The following is a 25,873-nucleotide window of genomic DNA, read 5'->3' on the forward strand; positions in this document are numbered from 1 at the left end:
TTGAACTTGCAACCTTCCGGTTACTAGTCCAACACACCACTAGGCTACGCTGCCGCCCCCTGTATAGTGCACTACTTTAGACCAGGGGCCAATAAGACTTCTAGCCCGAAGTCCAGAGCCCTATTCCCTATATAGTGCACTACTTTAGACCAGGGGCCAATAAGACTTCTAGCCTGAAGTCCAGAGCCCTATTCCCTATATAGTGCACTACTTTAGACCAGGGGCCAATAAGACTTCTAGCCCGAAGTCCAGAGCCCTATTCCCTATATAGTGCACTACTTTAGACCAGGGGCCAATAAGACTTCTAGCCCGAAGTCCAGAGCCCTATTCCCTATATAGTGCACTACTTTAGACCAGGGGCCACTTCTAGCCACAGCCTTATCTGTGCCGCAGTCGATAAGGGCAGAGAACATATCTTAGCTTTAGAACCTCACTCTACTGTTTCATAACGCGGATCCTCTTTCGGCCTGCTGAGCACGTTTCCAGATGACCTCATAGCACACAGGTGTGTTTATAACTGTGTTACTGGGCAACAGAAGGGTTAGTGCTAGAGTGGATGAGGTGAAGGTACGTCTAAAATTGGCCCCCTCTTCCGTACATACAGCTCATATCAGCTATTAGTATCAGGATCAGACCGTGGGGTTAGAGGTTAGAGGTCATATGACTCACCCAGGAAGAAGGTGAGTACGTAGGGGACTGGCATCAGAGCCCAGACCAGACCCAGGGTAGGGTTGTAGACAGCCTCCGCTATACCCAGGATAAACCCTCCTCCAACCCACGTAGCTATAGGGAGGAGAGGGGGAGAGGGGGAGAGAAGGAGAGAGACAGGGAGAGAGACAGGGAGAGGGAGAGGGAGAGGGAGAGGGAGAGGGAGAGGGGAGAGGGAGAGGGAGAGGGAGAGGGAGAGAGGGAGGAGGGAGGGAGGGGAGGGAGGGAGGGAGGGAGGGAGGGAGGGAGGGAGGGAGGGAGGGAGGGAGAGGGAGAGGGAGAGGGAGAGGGAGAGGGAGAGGGAGAGGGAGAGGGAGAGGGAGAGGGAGAGAGGGAGAGGGAGAGGGAGAGAGAGAGAGAAAAACACACATAAACATGGGCCAATACATACCAATGCAGTAACACCTACTTCTGAGGGTCCCACTGTAGACGCTCAACTAACTATCAACAAGCTGTCAGTGACAAGTTAACAGATGTTTAGTGGCGTCCAGTAGGCCTGCAGTCGAAAGACATCTGATATTCAACACTTCCCCCAATGCTCGTAAACAGATATGCAGTTGACCCATTGGTTGTTGATATTTGTGTAAAAGAATAAACTGATCCTTCATGTCTTTTCTATTTCTATGCTGCAATCTCCCTCCCTCTCTCCTTCCCTCCCTCTTTCCCTCCCTCTTTCCCTCCCTCTTTCCCTCCCTCCCTCCTTCTCTCCCTCTTTCCCTCCCTCTCTCCCTCTTTCCCTCCCTCTCTCCTCTCCCTCTTCCCTCTTTCCCTCCCTCTCTCCTTCCCTCCCTCTTTCCCTCCTTCTCTCCCTCTCTCCTTCCCTCCCTCCCTCTTTCCCTCCCTCTCTCCTTCCCTCCCTCCCTCTTTCCCTCACTCCCTCCCTCTTTCCCTCACTCCCTCCCTCTTTCCCTCAATCCCTCCCTCCCTCATTCCCTCTTTCCCTCCCTCTCTCCTTCTCTCCCTCTTCCCTCTTTCCCTCCCTCTCTCCTTCCCTCCCTCTTTCCCTCCTTCTCTCCCTCTCTCCTTCCCTCCCTCCCTCTTTCCCTCCCTCTCTCCTTCCCTCCCTCCCTCTTTCCCTCAATCCCTCCCTCTTTCCCTCAATCCCTCCCTCCCTCATTCCCTCTTTCCCTCCCTCTCTTCTTCCCTCCCTCCCTCTTTCCCTATTTCCCTCCCTCTTTCCCTCCCTCTCTCCTTCCCTCCCTCTTTCCCTCCCTCTCTCCTTCCCTCCTTCCCTCCCTCCCTCTTTCCCTTCCTCTTTCCCTCCATCCCACCAATCAGTGTGATGATTCCGACCAGTATATTGAAGAAACTTGTCAGGTTTACGGTAACAGTAAACCCCACTCTGTTTGGGCATGGTCTCTACAAGCCCCAATCTGATTGGCTGCTTACCAGTCAGAGTGAAGATCCCCACCAAAAGGTTGATGTTGCGTCCGGCGAGAAGCGTGATCTCCATCCCGTCCGACCCAGTACACTTCCTCTCCACCTTCTTGGAGCGCATCGAGGCCCAGATCCCCGTGCCTAGGATCAGCAAGTAGAAGATCGCCATGACGATCAGGCCCGGAACATTCAGAGACATTTTAACCTTGTTCTTCTTCCTCTTCTCACCGAAGCAAATGATTGTTCAACTAGAGAGAGAGAGAGAGGAGAGAGAGAGAGAGAGGGAGGTTAACAGAGGGGGGTGTTGGGATGGGGCTGAGGGAGGTTAACAGAGGGGGGTGTTGGGATGGGGCTGAGGGAGGTTAACAGAGGGGGGTGTTGGGATGGGGCTGAGGGAGGGTAACAGAGGGGGGTGTTGGGATGGGGCTGAGGGAGGTTAACAGAGGGGGGTGTTGGGATGGGGCTGAGGGAGGGTAAGCAGGGGGGGGTGTTGGGATGGGGCTGAGGGAGGGTGACAGAGGGAGGTGTTGGGATGGGGCTGAGGGAGGGTAACAGAGGGGGGTGTTGGGATGGGGCTGAGGGAGGGTGACAGAGGGGGGTGTTGGGATGGGGCTGAGGGAGGGTAACAGAGGGGGGTGTTGGGATGGGGCTGAGGGAGGGCAGAGGGGGGTGTTGGGATGGGGCTGAGGGAGGGTAACAGAGGGGGGTGTTGGGATGGGGCTGAGGGAGGGTAACAGAGGGGGGTGTTGGGATTGGGCTGAGGGAGGGCAGAGGGGATGTTGGGATGGGGCTGAGGGAGGGCAGAGGGGGGTGTTGGGATGGGGCTGAGGGAGGGCAGAGGGGGGTGTTGGGATGGGGCTGAGGGAGGGTAACAGAGGGGGGTGTTGGGATGGGGCTGAGGGAGGGTAACAGAGGGGGGTGTTGGGATGGGGCTGAGGGAGGGTAACAGAGGGAGGTGTTTGGGATGGGGCTGAGGGAGGTTAACAGAGGGGGGTGTTGGGATGGGGCTGAGGGAGGGTAACAGAGGGGGGTGTTGGGATGGGGCTGAGGGAGGGTAACAGAGGGAGGTGTTTGGGATGGGGCTGAGGGAGGTTAACAGAGGGGGGTGTTGGGATGGGGCTGAGGGAGGGTAACAGAGGGGGGTGTTGGGATGGGGCTGAGGGAGGGTAACAGAGGGGGGTGTTGGGATGGGGCTGAGGGAGGGTAACAGAGGGGGGTGTTGGGATGGGGCTGAGGGAGGGCAGAGGGGGGTGTTGGGATGGGGCTGAGGGAGGGCAGAGGGGGGTGTTGGGATGGGGCTGAGGGAGGGTAACAGAGGGGGGTGTTGGGATGGGGCTGAGGGAGGGTAACAGAGGGGGGTGTTGGGATTGGGCTGAGGGAGGGCAGAGGGGGGTGTTGGGATGGGGCTGAGGCAGGGTAAGCAGAGGGGGGTGTTGGGATGGGGCTGAGGGAGGGTAAGCACAGGGGGGTGTTGCACAAATAGAACTGACAACGTAACAGAACCACATGACAAAATAGTTGATCGCTGAGGAACATTCACAACGTGCATACTGTCAAGCTCAATTACAATAAGTAAACAACTAATAAATAAACAAGGAACTCAACGACAGGAAGCCAGTCCATGATCAGCTGATCAAGGGACAAGGAGGAGAGGAAGTGGAGAGAAAGAAAGAAAGGATGTAGGAAGAGCAAAAATAAAAAGCTGTTTACTCTGAAGTCAGGCGCTGACTGGTCATGGAGGGGGGGGGTGAAGGAGGGAGTGGGGGGGGCATGAAGGAGGGAGTGGGGGCATGAAGGAGGGAGTGGGGGGGGCGTGTAGGGGGGAGTGGGGGGGGCGTGAAGGAGGGAGTGGGGGGGGCATGAAGGAGGGAGTGGGGGGGGCGTGTAGGGGGGAGTGGGGGGGGCGTGAAGGAGGGAGTGGGGGGGGGCGTGAAGGAGGGAGTGGGGGGGGCGTGAAGGAGGGAGTGGGGGGAGGCATGAAGGAGGGAGTGGGGGGGGCGTGTAGGAGGGAGGGGGGGGGGGGCGTGAAGGAGGGAGTGGGGGGGGGGCGTGTAGGAGGGAGTGGGGGGGGGGCGTGAAGGAGGGAGTGGGGGGAGGCGTGAAGGAGGGAGTTTGGGGGGGGCATGAAGGAGGTTGTGGGGGAGAGATGGGCGGGGTCTCACCCGGCAGCGCTGAGCATCGTTGACAAAATGTCCGCCGGCCCCCTCTTCTTCAGGGAACGAGGCCCCCAAGGTTTTACGGACCGAAACCTCGGGAGGTGAGCAAAGACTTGTTGCCATGTACATAGTGTTTTCTGGTGAGTGGTTGATCATGGAGGATTTAACTGGCGGTAGGTAGAAGTGTATTGGTGTATATAGAGGCCTGTTGTGGTGTTCAGGTGGAAGTGTATTGGTGTATATAGAGGCCTGTTGTGTTGTTCAGGTAGAAGTGTATTGGTGTATATAGAGGCCTGTTGTGGTGTTCAGGTTCAGGTAGAAGTGTATTGGTGTATATAGAGGCCTGTTGTGGTGTTCAGGTTCAGGTACAAGTGTATTGGTGTATATAGAGGCCTGTTGTGGTGTTCAGGTTCAGGTAGAAGTGTATTGGTGTATATAGAGGCCTGTTGTGGTGTTCAGGTACAAGTGTATTGGTGTATATAGAGGCCTGTTGTGGTGTTCAGGTTCAGGTAGAAGTGTATTGGTGTATATAGAGGCCTGTTGTGGTGTTCAGGTGGAAGTGTATTGGTGTATATAGAGGCCTGTTGTGGTGTTCAGGTGGAAGTGTATTGGTGTATATAGAGGCCTGTTGTGGTGTTCAGGTAGAAGTGTATTGGTGTATATAGAGGCCTGTTGTGGTGTTCAGGTGGAAGTGTATTGGTGTATATAGAGGCCTGTTGTGGTGTTCAGGTTCAGGTCTGTGTGTAAACATAGAGGTGTGTAGAGGTCTATAGAGACTGTGTGTAAACATAGAGGTGTATAGAGGTCTATAGAGACTGTGTGTAAACATAGAGGTCTATGGAGACTGTGTGTAAACATAGAGGTCTTTAGAGACTGTATGTACATAGAGGTGTGTAGAGGTCTTTAGAGACTGTGTGTATACATAGAGGTCTATAGAGACTGTGTGTAAACATAGAGGTGTATAGAGGTCTATAGAGACTGTGTGTAAACATAGAGGTGTATAGAGGTCTATAGAGACTGTATGTACATAGAGGTGTATTGTCAGGTGTGTAGAGGTCTATAGAGACTGTGTGTACATAGAGGTGTATTGTCAGGTGTGTAGAGGTCTATAGAGACTGTGTGTACATAGAGGTGTATTGTCAGGTGTGTAGAGGTCTATACGTGTTGTGGAAGGGAAGGAGGAGAAGAACCTACCCCATCTTTGGTCAGGTGAGCGTAGACATACTGTCTACTGTACGTATAGATAGGAATGTATTGTGGCCGTCCAAGAGAAGAGATGCATTGACTAAAGAACAGGAGGGTGGACTGTGGAACAGAGGAGGACGACCATCCTCATCCAACAACATTTTAAAAACGTTACGAAAAAGGCAGGAATATATACATCATTTTTTTTAAATATATATCGAAATATCTTCATTTCTCACTAAATATCTGGTTAAAAACACTGTTTTTACAGTTTTTACACAACAGCACCCTCTATAGGTGAGGATGGGTTTTCACTGTGCTCTTGCTCCCACCATAGAAACCTATGGGTACGACGCAGCCCAGATGAGAATGAACTCAGTCACAACTCTTACATTAGACAGGTTGAAACGGTTTTGCTCGGTAAAATTTATCTTAGCCACTTCTTTGGCTAAACGTTGAGATAACATTACCATCGTCTACTATTGTTGCTGTTGGTATGGCTTGTCAATGACAGCCTGGTTGAGGGACAATGGAGAAGTTACATTGGCTGTGTAGGTCATTTCTCCCCAGTGACATTCAGCCACGGGACTCATTGTTTTTCTTCAGCAGATGGTCGTGGGAGGCGGAGCATAATTATAAATAACATGTCCACTGCAAACTGACCGCAACAACACCAAAGAGAGACAACACTTGACAAAACAGAATAATTTCCAACCTTGATGACACTGAGATACGGTGACGTGTCTCTCTATTTACAATGTGTGTGGGAACAGATTTCTTACATTACAGTCCCTCTGAGCTGATAACCTGGTGATTTTACCCCTCTGAGCTGATAACCTGGTGATTTTACCCCTCTGAGCTGATAACCTGGTGATTTTATCCCTCTGAGCTGATAACCTGGTGATTTTACCACTCTGAGCGGATAACCTGGTGATTTTACCCCTCTGAGCTGATAACCTGGTGATTTTACCCCTCTGAGATGATAACCTGGTGATGGGATGGGGCTGAGGGAGGGTAACAGAGGGGGGTGTTGGGATGGGGCTGAGGGAGGGTGACAGAGGGGGGTGTTGGATGGGGCTGAGGGAGGGTAACAGAGGGGGGTGTTGGGATGGGGCTGAGGGAGGGCAGAGGGGGGTGTTGGGATGGGGCTGAGGGAGGGTAACAGAGGGGGGTGTTGGGATGGGGCTGAGGGAGGGTAAACAGAGGGGGGTGTTGGGATTGGGCTGAGGGAGGGCAGAGGGGATGTTGGGATGGGGCTGAGGGAGGGCAGAGGGGGGTGTTGGGATGGGGCTGAGGGAGGGCAGAGGGGGGTGTTGGGATGGGGCTGAGGGAGGGTAACAGAGGGGGGTGTTGGGATGGGGCTGAGGGAGGGTAACAGAGGGGGGTGTTGGGATGGGGCTGAGGGAGGGTAACAGAGGGAGGTGTTTGGGATGGGGCTGAGGGAGGTTAACAGAGGGGGGTGTTGGGATGGGGCTGAGGGAGGGTAACAGAGGGGGGTGTTGGGATGGGGCTGAGGGAGGGTAACAGAGGGAGGTGTTTGGGATGGGGCTGAGGGAGGTTAACAGAGGGGGGTGTTGGGATGGGGCTGAGGGAGGGTAACAGAGGGGGGTGTTGGGATGGGGCTGAGGGAGGGTAACAGAGGGGGGTGTTGGGATGGGGCTGAGGGAGGGTAACAGAGGGGGGTGTTGGGATGGGGCTGAGGGAGGGCAGAGGGGGGTGTTGGGATGGGGCTGAGGGAGGGCAGAGGGGGGTGTTGGGATGGGGCTGAGGGAGGGTAACAGAGGGGGGTGTTGGGATGGGGCTGAGGGAGGGTAACAGAGGGGGGTGTTGGGATTGGGCTGAGGGAGGGCAGAGGGGGGTGTTGGGATGGGGCTGAGGCAGGGTAAGCAGAGGGGGGTGTTGGGATGGGGCTGAGGGAGGGTAAGCACAGGGGGGTGTTGCACAAATAGAACTGACAACGTAACAGAACCACATGACAAAATAGTTGATCGCTGAGGAACATTCACAACGTGCATACTGTCAAGCTCAATTACAATAAGTAAACAACTAATAAATAAACAAGGAACTCAACGACAGGAAGCCAGTCCATGATCAGCTGATCAAGGGACAAGGAGGAGAGGAAGTGGAGAGAAAGAAAGAAAGGATGTAGGAAGAGCAAAAATAAAAAGCTGTTTACTCTGAAGTCAGGCGCTGACTGGTCATGGAGGGGGGGGGGTGAAGGAGGGAGTGGGGGGGGCATGAAGGAGGGAGTGGGGGCATGAAGGAGGGAGTGGGGGGGGCGTGTAGGGGGGAGTGGGGGGGGCGTGAAGGAGGGAGTGGGGGGGGCATGAAGGAGGGAGTGGGGGGGGCGTGTAGGGGGGAGTGGGGGGGGCGTGAAGGAGGGAGTGGGGGGGGGGCGTGAAGGAGGGAGTGGGGGGGGCGTGAAGGAGGGAGTGGGGGGAGGCATGAAGGAGGGAGTGGGGGGGCGTGTAGGAGGGAGGGGGGGGGGGCGTGAAGGAGGGAGTGGGGGGGGGGGCGTGTAGGAGGGAGTGGGGGGGGGGCGTGAAGGAGGGAGTGGGGGGAGGCGTGAAGGAGGGAGTTTGGGGGGGGCATGAAGGAGGTTGTGGGGGAGAGATGGGCGGGGTCTCACCCGGCAACGCTGAGCATCGTTGACAAAATGTCCGCCGGCCCCCTCTTCTTCAGGGAACGAGGCCCCCAAGGTTTTACGGACCGAAACCTCGGGAGGTGAGCAAAGACTTGTTGCCATGTACATAGTGTTTTCTGGTGAGTGGTTGATCATGGAGGATTTAACTGGCGGTAGGTAGAAGTGTATTGGTGTATATAGAGGCCTGTTGTGGTGTTCAGGTGGAAGTGTATTGGTGTATATAGAGGCCTGTTGTGTTGTTCAGGTAGAAGTGTATTGGTGTATATAGAGGCCTGTTGTGGTGTTCAGGTTCAGGTAGAAGTGTATTGGTGTATATAGAGGCCTGTTGTGGTGTTCAGGTTCAGGTACAAGTGTATTGGTGTATATAGAGGCCTGTTGTGGTGTTCAGGTTCAGGTAGAAGTGTATTGGTGTATATAGAGGCCTGTTGTGGTGTTCAGGTACAAGTGTATTGGTGTATATAGAGGCCTGTTGTGGTGTTCAGGTTCAGGTAGAAGTGTATTGGTGTATATAGAGGCCTGTTGTGGTGTTCAGGTGGAAGTGTATTGGTGTATATAGAGGCCTGTTGTGGTGTTCAGGTGGAAGTGTATTGGTGTATATAGAGGCCTGTTGTGGTGTTCAGGTAGAAGTGTATTGGTGTATATAGAGGCCTGTTGTGGTGTTCAGGTGGAAGTGTATTGGTGTATATAGAGGCCTGTTGTGGTGTTCAGGTTCAGGTCTGTGTGTAAACATAGAGGTGTGTAGAGGTCTATAGAGACTGTGTGTAAACATAGAGGTGTATAGAGGTCTATAGAGACTGTGTGTAAACATAGAGGTCTATGGAGACTGTGTGTAAACATAGAGGTCTTTAGAGACTGTATGTACATAGAGGTGTGTAGAGGTCTTTAGAGACTGTGTGTATACATAGAGGTCTATAGAGACTGTGTGTAAACATAGAGGTGTATAGAGGTCTATAGAGACTGTGTGTAAACATAGAGGTGTATAGAGGTCTATAGAGACTGTATGTACATAGAGGTGTATTGTCAGGTGTGTAGAGGTCTATAGAGACTGTGTGTACATAGAGGTGTATTGTCAGGTGTGTAGAGGTCTATAGAGACTGTGTGTACATAGAGGTGTATTGTCAGGTGTGTAGAGGTCTATACGTGTTGTGGAAGGGAAGGAGGAGAAGAACCTACCCCATCTTTGGTCAGGTGAGCGTAGACATACTGTCTACTGTACGTATAGATAGGAATGTATTGTGGCCGTCCAAGAGAAGAGATGCATTGACTAAAGAACAGGAGGGTGGACTGTGGAACAGAGGAGGACGACCATCCTCATCCAACAACATTTTAAAAACGTTACGAAAAAGGCAGGAATATATACATCATTTTTTTTAAATATATATCGAAATATCTTCATTTCTCACTAAATATCTGGTTAAAAACACTGTTTTTACAGTTTTTACACAACAGCACCCTCTATAGGTGAGGATGGGTTTTCACTGTGCTCTTGCTCCCACCATAGAAACCTATGGGTACGACGCAGCCCAGATGAGAATGAACTCAGTCACAACTCTTACATTAGACAGGTTGAAACGGTTTTGCTCGGTAAAATTTATCTTAGCCACTTCTTTGGCTAAACGTTGAGATAACATTACCATCGTCTACTATTGTTGCTGTTGGTATGGCTTGTCAATGACAGCCTGGTTGAGGGACAATGGAGAAGTTACATTGGCTGTGTAGGTCATTTCTCCCCAGTGACATTCAGCCACGGGACTCATTGTTTTTCTTCAGCAGATGGTCGTGGGAGGCGGAGCATAATTATAAATAACATGTCCACTGCAAACTGACCGCAACAACACCAAAGAGAGACAACACTTGACAAAACAGAATAATTTCCAACCTTGATGACACTGAGATACGGTGACGTGTCTCTCTATTTACAATGTGTGTGGGAACAGATTTCTTACATTACAGTCCCTCTGAGCTGATAACCTGGTGATTTTACCCCTCTGAGCTGATAACCTGGTGATTTTACCCCTCTGAGCTGATAACCTGGTGATTTTATCCCTCTGAGCTGATAACCTGGTGATTTTACCACTCTGAGCGGATAACCTGGTGATTTTACCCCTCTGAGCTGATAACCTGGTGATTTTACCCCTCTGAGATGATAACCTGGTGATTTTAACCCCTCTGAGCTGATAACCTGGTGATTTTATGCCTCTGAGCTGATAACCTGGTGAATTTATCCCTCTGAGCTGATAACCTGGTGATTTTACCCCTCTGAGCTGATAACCTGGTGATTTTACCCCTCTGAGCTGATAACCTGGTGATTTTATCCCTCTGAGCTGATAACCTGGTGATTTTACCCCTCTGAGCTGATAACCTGGTGATTTTACCCCTCTGAGCTGATAACCTGGTGATTTTATCCCTCTGAGCTGATAACCTGGTGATTTTATCCCTCTGAGCTGATAACCTGGTGATTTTACCCCTCTGAGCTGATAACCTGGTGATTTTACCCCTCTGAGCTGATAACCTGGTGATTTTATCCCTCTGAGCTGATAACCTGGTGATTTTACCCCTCTGAGCTGATAACCTGGTGATTTTATCCCTCTGAGCTAATAACCTGGTGATTTTACCCCTCTGAGCTGATAACCTGGTGATTTTACCCCTCTGAGCTGATAACCTGGTGATTTTACCCCTCTGAGCTGATAACCTGGTGATTTTATCCCTCTGAGCTGATAACCTGGTGATTTTACCCCTCTGAGCTGATAACCTGGTGATTTTACCCCTCTGAGCTGATAACCTGGTGATTTTACCCCTCTGAGCTGATAACCTGGTGATTTTATCCCTCTGAGCTGATAACCTGGTGATTTTACCCCTCTGAGCTGATAACCTGTTGATTTTACCCCTCTGAGCTGATAACCTGGTGATTTTACCCCTCTGAGCTGATAACCTGGTGATTTTACCCCTCTGAGCTGATAACCTGGTGATTTTACCCCTCTGAGCTGATAACCTGGTGATTTTACCCCTCTGAGCTGATAACCTGTTGATTTTTATCCCTCTGAGCTGATAACCTGGTGATTTTACCCCTCTGAGCTGATAACCTGGTGATTTTACCCCTCTGAGCTGATAACCTGGTGATTTTACCCCTCTGAGCTGATAACCTGGTGATTTTACCCCTCTGAGCTGATAACCTGGTGATTTTATCCCTCTGAGCTGATAACCTGGTGATTTTATCCCTCTGAGCTGATAACCTGGTGATTTTACCCCTCTGAGCTGATAACCTGGTGATTTTACCCCTCTGAGCTGATAACCTGGTGATTTACCCCTCTGAGCTGATAACCTGGTGATTTTACCCCTCTGAGCTGATAACCTGGTGATTTTACCCCTCTGAGCTGATAACCTGGTGATTTTACCCCTCTGAGCTGATAACCTGGTGATTTTACCCCTCTGAGCTGATAACCTGGTGATTTTACCCCTCTAAATAAAATTAAAATAAAAAAAGATGACTTGGAGTGCGAAATAAAATCACCCATGGGATGAATCTGCCTGCAGCCCACTATTGAAGAACCCTGATGTAGGTTAAGTCCTGATGTAGGTTAAGTCCTGATGTAGGTTAAGTCCTGATGTAGGTTAAGTCCTGATGTAGGTTAAGTCCTGATGTAGGGTAAGTCCTGATGTAGGTTAACTCCTGATGTAGGTTAAGTCCGGATGTAGGTTAAGTCCTGATGTAGGTTAAGTCCTGATGTAGGTTAAGTCCTGATATAGGTTAAGTCCTGATGTAGGTTAAGTCCTGATGTAGGTTAAGTCCTGATGTAGGTTAAGTCCTGATGTAGGGTAAGTCCTGATGTAGAGTAAGTCCTGATGTAGGGTAAGTCCTGATGTAGAGTAAGTCCTGATGTAGGTTAAGTCCTGATGTAGGTTAAGTCCTGATGTAGGGTAAGTCCTGATGTAGGTTAAGTCCTGATGTAGGTTAAGTCCTGATGTAGGTTAAGTCCTGATGTAGGGTAAGTCCTGATGTAGGGTAAGTCCTGATGTAGAGTAAGTCCTGATGTAGGTTAAGTCCTGATGTAGGTTAAGTCCTGATGTAGGTTAAGTCCTGATGTAGGTTAACTCCTGATGTAGGTTAAGTCCTGATGTAGGTTAACTCCTGATGTAGGTTAAGTCCTGATGTAGGTTAAGTCCTGATGCAGGGTAAGTCCTGATGTAGGTTAAGTCCTGATATAGGTTAAGTCCTGATGTAGGTTAAGTCCTGATGTAGGTTAAGTCCTGATGTAGGTTAAGTCCTGATGTAGGTTAAGTCCTGATGTAGGGTAAGTCCTGATGTAGGTTAAGTCCTGATGTAGGGTAAGTCCTGATGTAGGTTAAGTCCTGATGTAGGTTAAGTCCTGATGAAGGTTAAGTCCTGATATAGGTTAACTCCTGATGTAGGTTAAGTCCTGATATAGGTTAAGTCCTGATGTAGGTTAAGTCCTGATGTAGGTTAAGTCCTGATGTAGGTTAAGTCCTGATGTAGGGTAAGTCCTGATGTAGGTTAAGTCCTGATGTAGGTTAAGTCCTGATGTAGGTTAAGTCCTGATGTAGGGTAAGTCCTGATGTAGGGTAAGTCCTGATGTAGGGTAAGTCCTGATGTAGGGTAAGTCCTGATGTAGGTTAGGGGAGGGAGGTAAGGGAGGGAGGGAGGGAGGGAGGGAGGGGAGGGAGGGAGGGAGGGAGGGAGGGAGGGAGGGAGGGAGGGAAGGGAGGGAGGGAAGGGAGGGAAGGGAGGAGATTTATCTTAAAGGGAAAATGACTAAGTAATTAGGGAGGGAGGGAGGGAGGGAGGGAGGGAGGGAGGGAGGGAGGGAGGGAGGGAGGGAGGGAGGGAGGGAGGGAGGGAGGGAGGGAGGGAGGGAGGGAGGGAGGGAGGGAGGGAGGGAGGGAGGGAGGGAGGGAGGGAGGGAGGGAAGGGAGGGAAGGGAGGGAAGGGAGGGAGATTTATCTTAAAGGGAAAATGACTAAGTAATTATCAATCCCAGGACTCCTGTTCAGATCTGTCATATTTACTACCAGTGTCGATCTGAATGGATGGATTATGTTTCTATCTGTCTTCACACTAGAGGGATATGTGAGGAGACGTTCTGTCAGTGGGTAGAAGGAGTGGTGGAGAAGAGAACTACAATCCCAGTATAATACAGCTGGACCACAACTGCAGCCAATCAAATTCAATACAAGGTATTCATGAAACCATTTTCACATCAGCAGATGTCACTTAGTGCTGCACAGAAACCGAGCCTACAACCCCAAACAGCAAGCACTGCAGAAGCACAGAAGAAACCTGGAGAGGAACCAGGTCTAAGGGTTGTTCCTCTCCTCCTCCCTCGGTCTTTCACAAGTGTCTCTCTCTCTCTCCCTCTCTCTCTCTCTCTCTCTCTCTCTCTCTGTCTCTGTCTCTGTCTCTGTCTCTGTCTCTGTCTCTGTCTCTGTCTCTGTCTCTGTCTCTCTCTCTCTCTCTAAGAGATGACTCCAGACACACACACACACACACACACACACACACACACACACACACACACACACACACACACACACACACACACGCAGTATACCTCGATACCTCTATCACCACACACACCACTCCTGGGGCTGGGATAGGGTTAGGCTGGGGTAGGGTTAGGTTGGGGTAGGGTTAGGTTGGGGTAGGGTTAGGCTGGGGTAGGGTTAGGCTGGGGTAGGGTTAGGCTGGGGTAGGGTTAGGCTGGGGTAGGGTTAGGCTGGAGTAGGGTTAGGCTGGGGTAGGGTTAGACTGGGGTAGGGTTTGGCTGGAGTAGGGTTAGGCTGGGTTAGGGTTATGCTGGGGTAGGGTAAGGCCGGGGTCGGTTTTGGCTGGGGTCGGGTTAGGTTGGGGTAGGGTTAGGCTGGGGTAGGGTTAGGCTGGGGTCGGGTTTGGCTGGGGTAGGGTTAGGCTGGGGTCGGGTTAGGCTGGGGTAGGGTTAGGTTGGGGTAGGGTTAGGCTGGGGTAGGGTTAGGCTGGGGTCGGGTTTGGCTGGGGTAGGGTTATGCTGGGGTAGGGTTAGGTTGGGGTAGGGTTAGGTTGGGGTCGGGTTAGGCTGGGGTAGGGTTAGGCTGGGGTAGGGTTAGGCTGGGGTCGGGTTTGGCTGGGGTAGGGTTAGGCTGGGGTCGGGTTAGGCTGGGGTAGGGGTTAGGCTGGGGTAGGGTTAGGCTGGGGTAGGGTTAGGCTGGGGTAGGGTTAGGCTGGGGTAGGCCGTCATTGTAAATAAGAATTTGTTCTTAACTGACCTTCCTAGATAAATGAAGGTTAAATAAAATGTCATGGGTGTTCATAATGTTTTGTCAACTCCGTATATAAGTTAGGGGAGGGCGGGTGGATCAGCTTTAACAGGGCAAATAGATTGTGGCTTCAATTAATGTTATTGTCTGGATCATTTCCAATCCTCCATATATATATTTCTTAACATATCTTTTTAAATATACTTTCCTTTATTTTGTTCCTCTAAGTTTACACAAGGTTGAGATAAACTATCTACATAGACGGTATCATTGGTAGACTTCTGTAATGCATTGAAACATGATTCTGTCTGTGTTGTCATAGAAACATGATTCTGTCTGTAATGCATTGAAACATGATTCTGTCTGTGTTGTCATAGAAACATGATTCTGTCTGTGTTGTCATAGAAACATGATTCTGTCTGTAATGCATTGAAACATGATTCTGTCTGTGTTGTCATAGAAACATGATTCTGTCTGTAATGCATTGAAACATGATTCTGTCTGTGTTGTCATAGAAACATGATTCTGTCTGTGTTGTCATAGAAACATGATTCTGTCTGTGTTGTCATAGAAACATGATTCTGTCTGTGTTGTCATAGAAACATGATTCTGTCTGTAATGCATTGAAACATGATTCTGTCTGTGTTGTCATAGAAACATGATTCTGTCTGTAATGCATTTTTTTATTTATTTTTATTTATTTTACCTTTATTTAACCAGGTAGGCAAGTTGAGAACAAGTTCTCATTTACAATTGCGACCTGGCCAAGATAAAGCAAAGCAGTTCGACAGATAAAACGACACAGAGTTACACATGGAGTAAAAACAAACATACAGTCAATAATGCAGTATAAACAAGTCTATATACAATGTGAGCAAATGAGGTGAGAAGGGAGGTAAAGGCAAAAAAAGGCCATGATGGCAAAGTAAATACAATATAGCAAGTAAAATACTGGAATGGTAGTTTTGCAATGGAAGAATGTGCAAAGTAGAAATAAAAAATAATGGGGTGCAAAGGAGCAAAATAAATAAATAAATAAAAATTAAATACAGTTGGGAAAGAGGTAGTTGTTTGGGCTAAATTTTAGGTGGGCTATGTACAGGTGCAGTAATCTGTGAGCTGCTCTGACAGTTGGTGCTTAAAGCTAGTGAGGGAGATAAGTGTTTCCAGTTTCAGAGATTTTTGTAGTTCGTTCCAGTCATTGGCAGCAGAGAACTGGAAGGAGAGGCGGCCAAAGAAAGAATTGGTCTTGGGGGTGACTAGAGAGATATACCTGCTGGAGCGTGTGCTACAGGTGGGAGATGCTATGGTGACCAGCGAGCTGAGATAAGGGGGGACTTTACCTAGCAGGGTCTTGTAGATGACATGGAGCCAGTGGGTTTGGCGACGAGTATGAAGCGAGGGCCAGCCAACGAGAGCGTACAGGTCGCAATGGTGGGTAGTATATGGGGCTTTGGTGATAAAACGGATTGCACTGTGATAGACTGCATCCAATTTGTTGAGTAGGGTATTGGAGGCTATTTTGTAAATGACATCGCCAAAGTCGAGGATTGGTAGGATGGTCAGTTTTACAAGGGTATGTTTGGCAGCATGAGTGAAGGATGCTTTGTTGCGAAATAGGAAGCCAATTCTAGATTTAACTTTGGATTGGAGATGTTTGATATGGGTCTGGAAGGAGAGTTTACAGTCTAACCAGACACCTAAGTATTTGTAGTTGTCCACGTATTCTAAGTCAGAGCCGTCCAGAGTAGTGATGTTGGACAGGCGGGTAGGTGCAGGTAGCGATCGGTTGAAGAGCATGCATTTAGTTTTACTTGTATTTAAGAGCAATTGGAGGCCACGGAAGGAGAGTTGTATGGCATTAAAGCTTGCCTGGAGGGTTGTTAACACAGTGTCCAAAGAAGGGCCGGAAGTATACAGAATGGTGTCGTCTGCGTAGAGGTGGATCAGGGACTCACCAGCAGCAAGAGCGACCTCATTGATGTATACAGAGAAGAGAGTCGGTCCAAGAATTGAACCCTGTGGCACCCCCATAGAGACTGCCAGAGGTCCGGACAGCAGACCCTCCGACTTGACACACTGAACTCTATCAGAGAAGTAGTTGGTGAACCAGGCGAGGCAATCATTTGAGAAACCAAGGCTGTCGAGTCTGCCGATGAGGATATGGTGATTGACAGAGTCGAAAGCCTTGGCCAGATCAATGAATACGGCTGCACAGTAATGTTTCTTATCGATGGCGGTTAAGATATCGTTTAGGACCTTGAGCGTGGCTGAGGTGCACCCATGACCAGCTCTGAAACCAGATTGCATAGCAGAGAAGGTATGGTGAGATTCGAAATGGTCGGTAATCTGTTTGTTGACTTGGCTTTCGAAGACCTTAGAAAGGCACGGTAGGATAGATATAGGTCTGTAGCAGTTTGGGTCAAGAGTGTCCCCCCCTTTGAAGAGGGGGATGACCGCAGCTGCTTTCCAATCTTTGGGAATCTCAGACGACACGAAAGAGAGGTTGAACAGGCTAGTAATAGGGGTGGCAACAATTTCGGCAGATAATTTTAGAAAGAAAGGGTCCAGATTGTCTAGCCCGGCTGATTTGTAGGGGTCCAGATTTTGCAGCTCTTTCAGAACATCAGCTGAATGGATTTGGGAGAAGGAGAAATGGGGAAGGCTTGGGCGAGTTGCTGTTGGGGGTGCAGTGCTGTTGTCCGGGGTAGGAGTAGCCAGGTGGAAAGCATGGCCAGCCGTAGAAAAATGCTTATTGAAATTCTCAATTATGGTGGATTTATCAGTGGTGACAGTGTTTCCTATCTTCAGTGCAGTGGGCAGCTGGGAGGAGGTGTTCTTATTCTCCATGGACTTTACAGTGTCCCAGAACTTTTTTGAGTTAGTGTTGCAGGAAGCAAATTTCTGCTTGAAAAAGCTAGCCTTGGCTTTTCTAACTGCCTGTGTATAATGATTTCTAGCTTCCCTGAACAGCTGCATATCACGGGGGCTGTTCGATGCTAATGCAGAACGCCATAGGATGTTTTTGTGTTGGTTAAGGGCAGTCAGGTCTGGGGAGAACCAAGGGCTATATCTGTTCCTGGTTCTAAATTTCTTGAATGGGGCATGTTTATTTAAGATGGTTAGGAAGGCATTTTTAAAAAATATCCAGGCATCCTCTACTGACGGGATGAGATCAATATCCTTCCAGGATACCCCGGCCAGGTCGATTAGAAAGGCCTGCTCGCAGAAGTGTTTCAGGGAGCGTTTTACAGTGATGAGTGGAGGTCGTTTGACCGCTGACCCATTACGGATGCAGGCAATGAGGCAGTGATCGCTGAGATCTTGGTTGAAGACAGCAGAGGTGTATTTAGAGGGGAAGTTGGTTAGGATGATATCTATGAGGGTGCCCGTGTTTAAGGTTTTGGGGAGGTACCTGGTAGGTTCATTGATTATTTGTGTGAGATTGAGGGCATCAAGTTTAGATTGTAGGATGGCTGGGGTGTTAAGCATGTTCCAGTTTAGGTCGCCTAGCAGCACGAACTCTGAAGATAGATGGGGGGCAATCAGTTCACATATGGTGTCCAGAGCACAGCTGGGGGCAGAGGGTGGTCTATAGCAGGCGGCAACGGTGAGAGACTTGTTTTTAGAGAGGTGGATTTTTAAAAGTAGAAGTTCAAATTGTTTGGGTACAGACCTGGATAGTAGGACAGAACTCTGCAGGCTATCTTTGCAGTAGATTGCAACACCGCCCCCTTTGGCAGTTCTATCTTGTCTGAAAATGTTGTAGTTTGGAATTAAAACTTCAGAATTTTTGGTGGTCTTCCTAAGCCAGGATTCAGACACAGCTAGAACATCCGGGTTGGCAGAGTGTGCTAAAGCAGTGAATAGAACAAACTTAGGGAGGAGGCTTCTAATGTTAACATGCATGAAACCAAGGCTATTACGGTTACAGAAGTCGTCAAAAGAGAGCGCCTGGGGAATAGGAGTGGAGCTAGGCACTGCAGGGCCTGGATTCACCTCTACATCGCCAGAGGAACATAGGAGGAGTAGAATAAGGGTACGGCTAAAAGCTATGAGAATTGGTCGTCTAGAACGTCTGGAACATAGAGTAAAAGGAGGTTTCTGGGGGCGATAAAATAGCATCAAGGTATAATGTACAGACAAATGTATGGCAGGATGTGAATACAGTGGAGGTAAACCTAGGTATTGAGTGATGAAGAGAGAGATATTGTCTCTAGAAACATCGTTGAAACCAGGAGATGTCATTGCATGTGTGGGTGGTGGAACTAATAGGTTGGATAAGGTATAGTGAGCAGGACTAGAGGCTCTACAGTGAAATAAGCCAATAAACACTAACCAGAACAGAAATGGACAAGACATATTGACATTAAGGATAGGCATGCTTAGTCGAGTGATCAAAAGGGTCCGGTGAGTGGAGAGGTTGGTTGGTGATTTAGACAGCTAGCCAGGGCATCGGTAGCAAGCTAGCATAGGATGGAGGTCTGTTAGCCACCCCTTACGTTCCGTCAGTAGATTAGTGGGGTTCCGTGTGGTAGAGGGGATTAATCCAAATCACACAACAACAACAAAAATAAAAACAATAGATATAGTTATAGAGGCCCAAGAAGAAAATATAATAATAATAATTTAAAAAAAATAATAATAAAAAAATTGTCCGATTGTCTATTCAGATAGCAGCCGGTAAGACAGCTAACGGTTAGCAGGCCGCAGATGGGCGTTCAGGTAACGTCGCGACGGAGGAGCCGGCCGAATAACTCCTTCGGGTAGATAACGTCGGCAGTCCAGTTGTGAAGGCCCGGTGGGGCTCCGCGAAGGCAGTAAAACGGGTCCGGATAGGTGACTGCAGCCCAGGTGTGATTGATGGAACTCAGGAGTGATTGACGGAGCTTGCTAGCTCCGATGGTCACACGGATAGCAGCTAGCTAGCTGTGAGATCCGGGTATGAATGTCCAGGGACATGGAGAGAAAAATTGGTCCGGTATGTTCCGTTCCGAGCCGCGCTGCGCCGTACAGAACTGGCGATAGATTTTCGAGCTAAAGGATAGCTGATGACCACAAACCGTGGTTAGCTGAATATTAACGATTTGCCAGTAAAGGAGCTAACTAGCTTCTGAACTAGCTTCTGGATTAGCTTCTGGCTAGTTTCAGGCTAGCTTCTTGGAGTTTCTGGCTAGCTTCTTGGAGGATTACAGATCTGAGGTAAATAATACTTTTTTATAAATATACATTGGTGAGGCGGGTTGCAGGAGAGTGTTTTGAAGATGAGTTGATGGAAAATAAAAATAAAATGTATGTGAAAAAGTTGTAAATATATATATATACAGGACACGACAAGACGAGGACAAAAGACGTCTGAACTGCTATGCCACCTTGGAACATGATTCTGTCTGTGTTGTCATAGAAACATGATTCTGTCTGTGTTGTCATAGAAACATGATTCTGTCTGTGTTGTCATAGAAACATGATTCTGTCTGTGTTGTCATAGAGTATAATTAGTCTGATTGAACAGCCATACCAACACGTCTCCTCTCACTCTCTAGGAATGTCTCTCAGTAGTTTTCCAACGGCAGCGTTCTCCCCGACTCTGTGTGTGTGTGTGTGTGTTTGAGTTAGTGTGTGTGTGTGTGGGTTAGTGTGTGTGTGTGTGTGTGTGGGTTAGTGTGTGTGTGTGGGTTAGTGTGTGTGTGTGCGTTAGTGTGTGGGTGTGTGTGCGTGTGTGTGGGTTAGTGTGTGTGTGTGTGTGGGTTAGTGTGTGTGTGTGTGTGTGGGTTAGTGTGTGTGTGTGTGTGTGTGTGGGTTAGTGTGTGTGTGTGTGTGTGTGTGTGTGGGTTAGCGTGTGTGTGTGTGTGTGCGTGTGTGTGGGTTAGTGTGTGTGTGTGTGTGGGTTAGTGTGTGTGTGTGTGTGCGTGTGTGTGGGTTAGTGTGTGTGTGTGGGTTAGTGTGGGTTAGTGTGTGTGTGTGTGTGTGCGTGTGTGTGGGTTAGTGTGTGTGTGTGTGGGTTAGTGTGTGTGTGTGTGTGTGGGTTAGTGTGTGTGCGTGTGTGTGGGTTAGTGTGTGTGTGTGCCTTAGTGTGTGGGTGTGTGTGCGTGTGGGTTAGTGTGTGTGTGTGTGTGTGCGTGTATGTGGGTTAGTGTGTGTGTTTGGTTTATAGTGTGTGTGTGTGTGTGTGTGTGTGGGTTAGTGTGTGTGTGTGTGTGTGTGTGTGTGTGTGTGTGTGTGTGTGTGTGGGTTAGTGTGTGTGTGTGTGTGTGTGTGTGTGTGGGGGTTAGTGTGTGTGTGTGTGTGTGTGCGTTAGTGTGTGGGTTAGTGTGTGCGTGTGTGTGGGTTAGTGTGTGTGTGTGTGTGGGTTAGTGTGTGTGTGTGTGTGGGTTAGTGTGTGTGTGTGTGGGGGTTAGTGTGTGTGTGTGTTCACCATACTGTCTGTTCTACACCATACTGTCTGTCCTACACCATACTGTCTGTCCTACACCCTACTGTCTGTCCTACACCATACTGTCTGTCCTACACAATACTGTCTGTTCTACACCATACTGTCTGTCCTACACCATACTGTCTGTCCTTCACCCTACTGTCTGTTCTACACCTTACTGTCTGTTCTACACCTTACTGTCTGTTCTACACCATACTGTCTGTCCTTTTGCCTTGCGAAAGTATTCGGCCCCCTTGAACTTTGCGACCTTTTGCCACATTTCAGGCTTCAGGAGAATCAACAACAAGTGGGACACAATCATGAAGTGGAACGACATTTATTGGATATTTCAAACTTTTTTAACAAATCAAAAACTGAAAAATTGGGCGTGCAAAATTATTCAGCCCCCTTAAGTTAATACTTTGTAGCGAATAATTTTGCACGCCCAATTTTTCAGTTTTTTGATTTGTCGTTATCCAATAAATGTCGTTCCACTTCATGATTGTGTCCCACTTGTTGTTGATTCTTCACAAAAAAATACAGTTTTATATCTTTATGTTTGAAGCCTGAAATGTGGCAAAAGGTCGCAAAGTTCAAGGGGGCCGAATACTTTCGCAAGGCACTGTATTTCAAGGTCTGCCTTCAAACTCAGTGCCTCTTTGCCATCATGGGAAAATCAAAAGGAATCAGCCAAGACCTCAGACACAAAATGTAGACTTGGGAGAAATGTCCAAACACCTGAAGGTACCACGTTCATCTGTACAAACAATAGTACGCAAGTATAAACACCATGGGACCACGCAGCCGTCATACCGATCAGGAAGGAGATGCGTTCTGTCTCCTAGAGATGAACGTACTTTGGTGCGAAAAGTGCAAATCAGTCTCAGAAAAACAGCAAATGACCTTTGGAAGATGCTGGAGGAAACAAGTACAAAAGTATCTATATCCGCAGTAAAATGAGTCCTATATTGACATAACCTGAATGGCATCTCAGCAAGGAAGAAGCCAATGCTCCAAAACCGCCATAAAAAAGCCAGGTTATGGTTTGCAACTGCAGATGGGGACAAAGATCGTACTTTTTGGAGAAATGTCCTCTGGTCTGATGAAACAAAAATAGAACTGTTTTGCCATAATGACCATCGAAATGATTGGAGGAAAAGGGTGGAGGCTTGCAAGCCGAAGAACACCATCCCAACCGTGAAGCACGGGGGTGGCAGCATCATGTTGTGGGGGTGGCAGCATCATGTTGTGGGGGTGGCAGCATCATGTTGTGTGGGTGGCAGCATCATGTTGTGTGGGTGGCAGCATCATGTTGTGGGGGTGTTTTGCTGCAGGAGGGACTGGTGCACTTCACAAAAGGAAGGACAATTATGAGGATATATTAAAGCAACATCTCAAGACATCAGTCAGGAAGTTAAAGCTTGGTCGCAAATGGGTCTTCCAAATGGACAATGACCCCAAGCATACTTCCAAAGTTGTGGCAAAATGGCCTAAGGACAACAAAGTCAAGGTATTGGAGTGGCCGTCACAAAGCCCTGACCTCAATCCCATAGAACATTTGTGGGCAGAACTGGAAAAGTGTGTGCGAGCAAGGAGGCCGACAAACCTGACTCAGTTACACTTATTTTGGGAAGCTTGTGGAAGGAACCCGAAACATTTGTGTGTGTGTGTGTGGAGTTAAACATTTGCACTTCCTCCTGCCATATTTATTATCATATTAGAGACACATATTTCCCTCAGATTACACAAACTCCCATATCTGTTGGGTAAAACACCACAGTGTGATCACACTACGAAGATGTGTGGCCCGGGAGGAGCAGAGGAGCAGAGGTGCTCCAGAGGAGCAGAGGAGCAGAGGTGCTCCAGAGGAGCAGAGGTGCTCCAGAGGAGCAGAGGAGCAGAGGTGCTCCAGAGGAGCACAAACAACATTGTAAATACAAACTATATCTGTTTATTCACATTGTTACAACGTAACATAATATAACAACTTTTATCAGTACAACTAAAGTTTCTCCTGTTTATTTCCCTTGTGTTTAGTGTCTATTCCCTTTGGCAACGTAAACACATGTTTCCCATGCAGACAGAGAGACAGAGAGACAGAGAGACAGAGAGACAGAGAGACAGAGAGACAGAGAGACAGAGAGACAGAGAGGCAGAAAGACAGAGAGACAGAGAGACAGAGAGACAGAGAGACAGAGAGACAGAGACAGAGACAGAGGGACAGAGAGACAGAGACAGAGGCAGAGAGACAGAGACAGAGACAGAGGGACAGAGAGACAGAGACAGAGACAGAGGGACAGAGAGACAGAGACAGAGGCAGAGAGACAGAGAGACAGAGAGACAGAGAGACAGAGAGGCAGACAGAGAGACAGAGAGACAGAGAGACAGAGAGACAGAGAGACAGAGAGACAGAGAGACAGAGAGACAGAGAGACAGAGACAGAGACAGAGGGACAGAGAGACAGAGACAGAGGCAGAGAGAGAGAGAGAGAGAGAGAGAGAGAGAGATAATAATAATAATACACACAGGCACAAACGACCTGAGAGCACAGCAGGAAAGAGTGGCCACAGCACTGAAGGGAGTGATTGAAAAGGCTTCTTCTACTTTCCCCAACGCACAAGTGGTTATCTCCACCCTGCTACCACGAAAAGACTTCCACCCTGCTACAATACAGCGGGTAAACGCAAGTATTTCCCGTGACTGTGCCTCAAAACCAAATGTTTTCCTGGCCCACCACTCCACCCTGGACTTGAACAGCCTCTATGACCAGGTCCACCTCTACAAGGCAGCAGTGCCCACCTTTGCCCGGACTCTAAAAGACATCGCTCTCAAACGTATCCCCAACACTCCACACAGGAGCAACAGATCAATAGACACCCCACCCAGACCAGCGAGACACCCTCCCAGATCTGCAGGACCTCCCCCTGGACCTACACATAGAGGACCCACGCCAAGAGGAATTACATCCAGACCACAGTACACCCAGACACATCCACACCCCCACCCCAACCAATCAACACCCCCCCACGTCAACCATGCCCACACTCCATTTAGGCCCCCTCAGATCAGACCTATGCCACTCCTGCCCACCCCATGCACCCCACCCCCACAAAGAGGGCCTCAACATGGAAGCCACACATACGCCCAGGTAGTGAGCGGGCAAACAGTCCCAACCCCCACTCTCACACTCGCCCAAGCCAATGGCATGTACCAGATGCTCAGCAGGCTCTGCTCACACTTACTGGCCTGAGGCTAAACCACGACCAACAACATTGGACACTCTATGGAACAAAAGCCTTCACTATATTATCCTGGAATATCCAAGGCCTGAGGTCATCTGCCTTTGGCCTAAAGAGCAGAAACCCGGACTTCACCAAAGAAATCGGTAATACAGACATTGTCATCCTGCAAGAAACCTGGTATAGAGGAGATGGACCCACTGGTTGCCCTCTAGGTTACAGAGAGCTGGTAGTCCCATCCACCAAACTACCAGGTGTGAAACAGGGAAGGGACTCAGGGGGTATGCTAATTTGGTATAGAGCAGACCTAACTCACTCCATTAAATTAATCAAAACAGGAACATTCTACATTTGGCTAGAAATTCAAAAAGAAATGATCCTAACAGAGAAAAATGTCCTCCTGTGTGCTACCTATATCCCCCCACTAGAATCCCCATATTTTAATGAAGACAGCTTCTCCATCCTGGAGGGGGAAATCAATCATTTCCAGGCCCAGGGACATGTACTAGTCTGTGGCGACCTAAATGCCAGAACCGGACAAGAACCTGACACCCTCAGCACACAGGGGGACAAACACCTGCCTGGAGGTGACAGCATTCCCTCCCACATATGCCCCCCTAGGCACAACTATGACAACATAACCAACAAAAACGGGTCACACCTCCTGCAGCTCTGTCGCACGCTGGGTATGTACATAGTCAACGGTAGGCTTCGAGGGGACTCCTATGGTAGGTACACATATAGCTCATCTCTTGGCAGTAGTACTGTAGACTACTTTATCACTGACCTCAACCCAGAGTCTCTCAGAGCGTTCACAGTCAGCCCACTGACACCCCTATCAGACCACAGCAAAATCACAGTCTACTTAAACAGAGCAATACTCAATCATGAGGCATCAAAGCCAAAGGAACTGAGTAACATTAAGAAATGCTATAGATGGAAGGAATGCAGTTTGGAAACCTACCAAAAAACAATTAGGCAACAACAAATTCAATCCCTTTTAGACAATTTCCTGGGTAAAACGTTCCACTGTAATAGTGAAGGTGTAAACTTGGCAGTAGAAAATCTTAACAGTATATTTGACCTCTCAGCTTCCCTATCAAATCTAAAAATCTCAAATAGAAAACCGAAGAAAATTAACAATAATGACAAATGGTTTGATGAAGAATGCAAAAATCTAAGAAAGAAATTGAGAAACCTGTCCAACCAAAAACATAGAGACCTGGAAAACCTGAGTCTACGCCTTCACTATGGTGAATCACTAAAACAATACAGAAATACACTACGGAAAAAGAAGGAACAGCACGTCAGAAATCAGCTCAATGCAATTGAAGAATCCATAGACTCTAACCACTTCTGGGAAAATTGGAAAACACTAAACAAACAACAACACGAAGAATTATCTATCCAAAATGGAGATGTATGGGTAAACCACTTCTCCAATCTTTTTGGCTCTATAACAAAGAATAAAGAGCAAAAACATATACATGATCAAACACAGATCTTAGAATCAACTATTAAAGACTACCAGAACCCACTGGATTCTCCAATTACATTGAAAGAGTTACAGGACAAAATAAAAACCCTCCAACCCAAAAAGGCCTGTGGTGTTGATGGTATCCTCAATGAAATGATCAAATATACAGACAACAAATTCCAATTGGCTATACTAAAACTCTTTAACATCATACTTAGCTCTGGCATCTTCCCCAATATTTGGAACCAAGGACTGATCACCCCAATCCACAAAAGTGGAGACAAATTTGACCCCAATAACTACCGTGGAATATGTGTCAACAGTAACCTTGGGAAAATCCTCTGCATTATTATTAACAGCAGACTCGTACATTTCCTCAATGAAAACAATGTACTGAGCAGATGTCAAATTGGCTTTTTACCAAAT

The 25,873-nt window shown here is 48.5% G+C and overlaps 1 protein-coding gene across 1 annotated transcript in view; it reads right to left on the reverse strand.

Annotated features, from left to right (window-relative positions):
- Positions 1 to 25,873, reverse strand: part of LOC109885838 (high affinity choline transporter 1) — a 45,082-nt gene that overhangs the window by 16,192 nt on the left and 3,017 nt on the right. The window contains exons 2-3 of the mRNA XM_031814803.1: positions 2,098 to 2,333; positions 670 to 783 (exon numbers count right to left, since the gene is read on the reverse strand). Of these exons, the coding sequence (XP_031670663.1) occupies positions 670 to 783; positions 2,098 to 2,284 (301 nt within the window). The 5' untranslated portion in view covers positions 2,285 to 2,333. The remainder of the gene's footprint in view (positions 1 to 669; positions 784 to 2,097; positions 2,334 to 25,873) is intronic.

Source organism: Oncorhynchus kisutch, unplaced genomic scaffold, assembly GCF_002021735.2.
Source record: "Oncorhynchus kisutch isolate 150728-3 unplaced genomic scaffold, Okis_V2 Okis07a-Okis12b_hom, whole genome shotgun sequence".
NCBI classification, from domain to species: Eukaryota; Metazoa; Chordata; class Actinopteri; order Salmoniformes; family Salmonidae; genus Oncorhynchus; species Oncorhynchus kisutch.